General features: G+C 55.0%; 1 protein-coding gene across 6 annotated transcripts in view; it reads right to left on the bottom strand.

Moving 5' to 3' along the window:
- The window catches only part of FOXP3 (forkhead box P3), a 15,971-nt gene that overhangs the window by 3,761 nt on the left and 8,481 nt on the right, over positions 1–3,729 (bottom strand). For 3 of the 6 annotated variants that reach the window (XM_037733363.1, XM_017514223.2, XM_037733364.1), the window contains 5 exons: positions 3,281–3,385; positions 3,044–3,182; positions 2,368–2,629; positions 1,379–1,466; positions 1,086–1,166 (listed from right to left, as the gene is read on the bottom strand). In XM_037733363.1, the coding sequence (XP_037589291.1) occupies positions 1,086–1,166; positions 1,379–1,466; positions 2,368–2,629; positions 3,044–3,182; positions 3,281–3,385 (675 nt within the window). The remainder of the gene's footprint in view (positions 1–1,085; positions 1,167–1,378; positions 1,467–2,367; positions 2,630–3,043; positions 3,183–3,280; positions 3,386–3,729) is intronic. The other 3 variants (XM_037733365.1, XM_037733368.1, XM_037733367.1) reach the window with 3 other exon arrangements.

Here is a 3,729-nt window from a genome sequence, read left to right as displayed (position 1 = left end):
CCATGTTGACCAGGATGGTCTTGATCTCTTGACCTCGTGATCCACCCGCCTCGGCCTCCCAAAGTGCTGGGATTACAGGCTTGAGCCACCGCGCCCGGCCCTAAACTTCCCACTTTTTAATTTCTTTTTTTTTTCCTTGCTCTGATTGCCCAGGCTGGAGTGCAGTGGTGTGATCTCAGCTCACTGCAACCTCCACCTCCCAGTTTCAAGCGATTCTTCTGGCCTCAGCCTCCCGAGTAGCTAGGATTACAGGCACCCATCACCACATCTGTCTGATTTTTGTATTTTTAGTAGAGCTGCGGTTTCACCATTTTGGCCAGGCTGGTCTCGAACTCCTGGCCTCAGGTGATCCACCCACCTCGGCCTCCCAAAGTCATGGGACTACAGACATGAGCTATTTCGTCTGCCCCCACTTTATTTTTAAAACAGTGTTTTTCAAAGCAAGGACGCCCTCTTCTCAATTCCAGTCTGAGGTGGAATCCCACAAAACAGCATGAGCCGTATTTATTAGAGCACGGGTGCGGACGCCATATATGGCCACTGATGCTGGGACCATGAGCTGGGGTTGAATAGTGGTTTTTACCACCCAACTGTGACCTTGGGAAAGTCACCTAAACCTCCCTGGCCTCAATTTTCCTCATCTGTATATTGACATCCTGAGAAATAAATTACCACCAGCAAAGCGCTCAGAAACAGTGTCTGGCCCCCAGGGTGGCTTCATGTGCATGTGACCTGTGTGGTTATGTGACACCCTGTGCTTTGTTTAATGCTCTGTGGTTGCCATCTTGAAATCTGAACAAGGGGCCCTGTAGGTTACATAGCCGGTCCTGCTGGCACACAGCCTGCGTCTTTGGCTATTTGCATTTGCTTTGACAACTCAGGATCACAGTGTTTGGGAATCTTAGGGTCAGAGGGTTTGTACATGGAGGGGGATAGATTTCCAGGTCCGGGCATGTTTGGAGCTGGGGACAGGGGCCCCTAGCTCTCAGGGCCTGCATGTGAGGTTAGGTTCCCTGCACCCTGCAGGCCTCCTCCCTGCTCCCCAGCAGTCTGAGTTTGCCACCAGCAGGCCTGGGGTTGCTCACCACAGATGGAGCCTTGGGCACTGCCATTTTCCCGGCCAGGTGGGCCTGCATAGCACTCAGCTTCTCCTTCTCCAGCACCAGCTGTGAAATGGCACAAACATGAGGCCTCAGCCTGGCCTTTCTCTGCCACATCTTTGCCCAGGCTATGGTCTTCCATGGGAGTGCCTGCTCCTCTTCCTTCCTTTATACTAGCCCTCGTCCCAGGTGAACTTGGTTTCTGGCACGTGGTGGACAGAAGATTTTCCCCACTATCCCTATTCCCTATCCCCTATCCCCCACCACCCCAGAATTACCTGTTGCTCCAGAGACTGTACCATCTCTCTCTGGAGGAGACATTGCGCCCTGCCCTTTTCATCCAGAAGATGGTCCTCCTGGCAGTGCCTAAGTAGGGAGAAGATTCCATGCAGGTGACCATGACAGGGCTGGCCTGGCTCAACGCTCTGAATGGGGAGGGCCCAGGCCCTCTGGGAGGTCTCTCCTGTGAGCTCCAGCTCCCCTCCACTTTCTATGTCAGTCTCCCTCTCACACCCCTCATTCCCTCAACATGTGCCACTTGGCACCCACTGCATGTCAGGGCTGAGCTTACCACCTGGCCAGGGTGCTGGAGGTAATGTTGGAAGTGTGGTGAGCTGTGATGGGGCCAGGCAGGTGAGAGTGGGCAAGACACTCTGGGTGAAGGGGACGGCCTGTGCAAAGCCTGGCCACAAGGAAGACAGGACGTTCGAGTTGCTGCTAAGGATTGTGCGTAGTGTGGGGTGTGTGTGGGGGGGGGAGGGGAGGAGAGGGAGGGAGAGGGAGAGGGAGAGGTGGAGGAACTGAGAGGAGGCAGCAGCAGCCATCTGGAAGAGCTAGAACTTTGGAGACAGTGGAATAAGGCTGGCATGTTGGCATGAGGAGTAGCAGGGCAAAGCAGTTAGGAGTTCAGATTCCGGAGCCTGGCTGTGTGGGTTCAAATCCCAGCACTGTCACTCAGGAACTGGGAGATTTTGATCAAGACACTTAACCTCTTTGACCTCAGTCTCCTTGTCTGTAAAATGGAGGTAAATAACAGCATAAATGTTTCTTATTATACATATGAGGAAACTGAGGTCCAGAGAAGCTAAGTAACTTGTCCAAAGTCACACAGCTAGTGAGGGATGGAGCTGGGGTTTGAACCCACAGTCTCAGAGTTTACCTCTTTCATCTTGCTACCTATTGGGATGAGGCCTGGGCTAGGATCTGCACCCCAGACCTCCTTCCACAAGCCAGGACTGGCGGACTGGCACAGGCCTGGGCCACTCACTTGAGGAAGTCCTCTGGCTCTTCAAAGACCTTCTCACATCCAGGCCACTTGCAGATACCATTTGCCAGCAGTGGGTAGGAGCTCTGGGATGTGGCCGAAAGGGTGCTGGGGGAACAAAGGGTGTCAGGGGAGGGGATAGAAGGTTGAGGATCCTTCCCAGCCCCGTCCACTGACCTGTCCTTCCTGGGTGCGCCGGGATTTGGGAAGGTGCAGAGCAGTGTCGGCTCCCTGGACAGCCACTCCACGCTGGCCACATTGATCCCTGTGGATGGGGACAGGGCACCTTTGGGGGCTGTGGGCCGGGCTCTGGAGCTTGGCCCACAAGGCCTCTCATTTTGAGCTTTCCACCCTCCTGAGCCTCGAAAACTCTGACTCCCAGGGGCTCTGCTGTCCCCAAATTCCCAGGCTTCTGGCAGAGAAGCTAAAAGACGGCCATTTGCAGGTGCTGACATTTTGACTAGCTTTGTAAAGCTCTGTGGTTTCATAATTTTGACATTCGGCATCTTTAAGGTTCTGCACCTGACGTTTTTTGGAGGTTGGAGTTTCCAAGCCTCTGAGACCTGACACCTTTGACGTCCCAGAGGACTGCAATTCAGAATAGCCTACACTGCTCACGGCCAAGGATCTGGGGACTTGGGGGTTCTGTGAAGCCATGGGGTATGGGCTGGGGTGTTACCAGGTGGGAGGCCAGGCCGGGCCTTGAGGGAGAAGACCCCAGTGGTGGTGGTGGGCGGCGGGAGGCTGATCATGGCTGGGCTCTCCAGGGGGTGCACCTGCAGCACAGGGGTCCGGGCGTGGGCATCCACTGTGGAGAGCTGGAGAGCACATGTGGGCTATGGCTCAGCCTGACTTGGGGCCCCTCCCCGCAGTTCTCCCACCTGCTCCCTCCTCCCTGCCCATTCATGGTCCATACCTGGTGCATGAAATGTGGCCTGTCCTGGAGGAGTGCCTGTAAGTGGGGCAAGGGGCCCAGCCGTGCCCCGGAGGGTGCCACCATGACTAGGGGCAGTGTGGGCAGCTGGGCAGAAAGGCAGGTGGGTGAGAGGTCATCCTCATCCTCACTGTTCTGTGTCTAATTCATATACTCTGCACTGCAAGCTCACATGGTAGATACTATGATTGTCCCCCTTTTACACATGTGGAAACTGAGGCTCATGGAGATCGAGTGATTTTTTTTAAGATCAAACAGCTAATAAATGGCAGAGCTGGCCTCAACCCTGTCACCTCACCTCCTTGAGCCCCAGTCTTCTCCTCTTGTCACATGGGGATGGGGACACATAGCTATGCCCATGGGACTATGATACGGCATCCTCCTCTCCTGAGACAGGGATTGGGAGGTCGGGGAGAGCCTCCGATCTCCGA

Source organism: Cebus imitator, unplaced genomic scaffold, assembly GCF_001604975.1.
Source record: "Cebus imitator isolate Cc_AM_T3 unplaced genomic scaffold, Cebus_imitator-1.0 Scaffold520, whole genome shotgun sequence".
Taxonomy (NCBI): domain Eukaryota; kingdom Metazoa; phylum Chordata; class Mammalia; order Primates; family Cebidae; genus Cebus; species Cebus imitator.
This window is presented reverse-complemented; position numbering and strand designations above follow the sequence as displayed.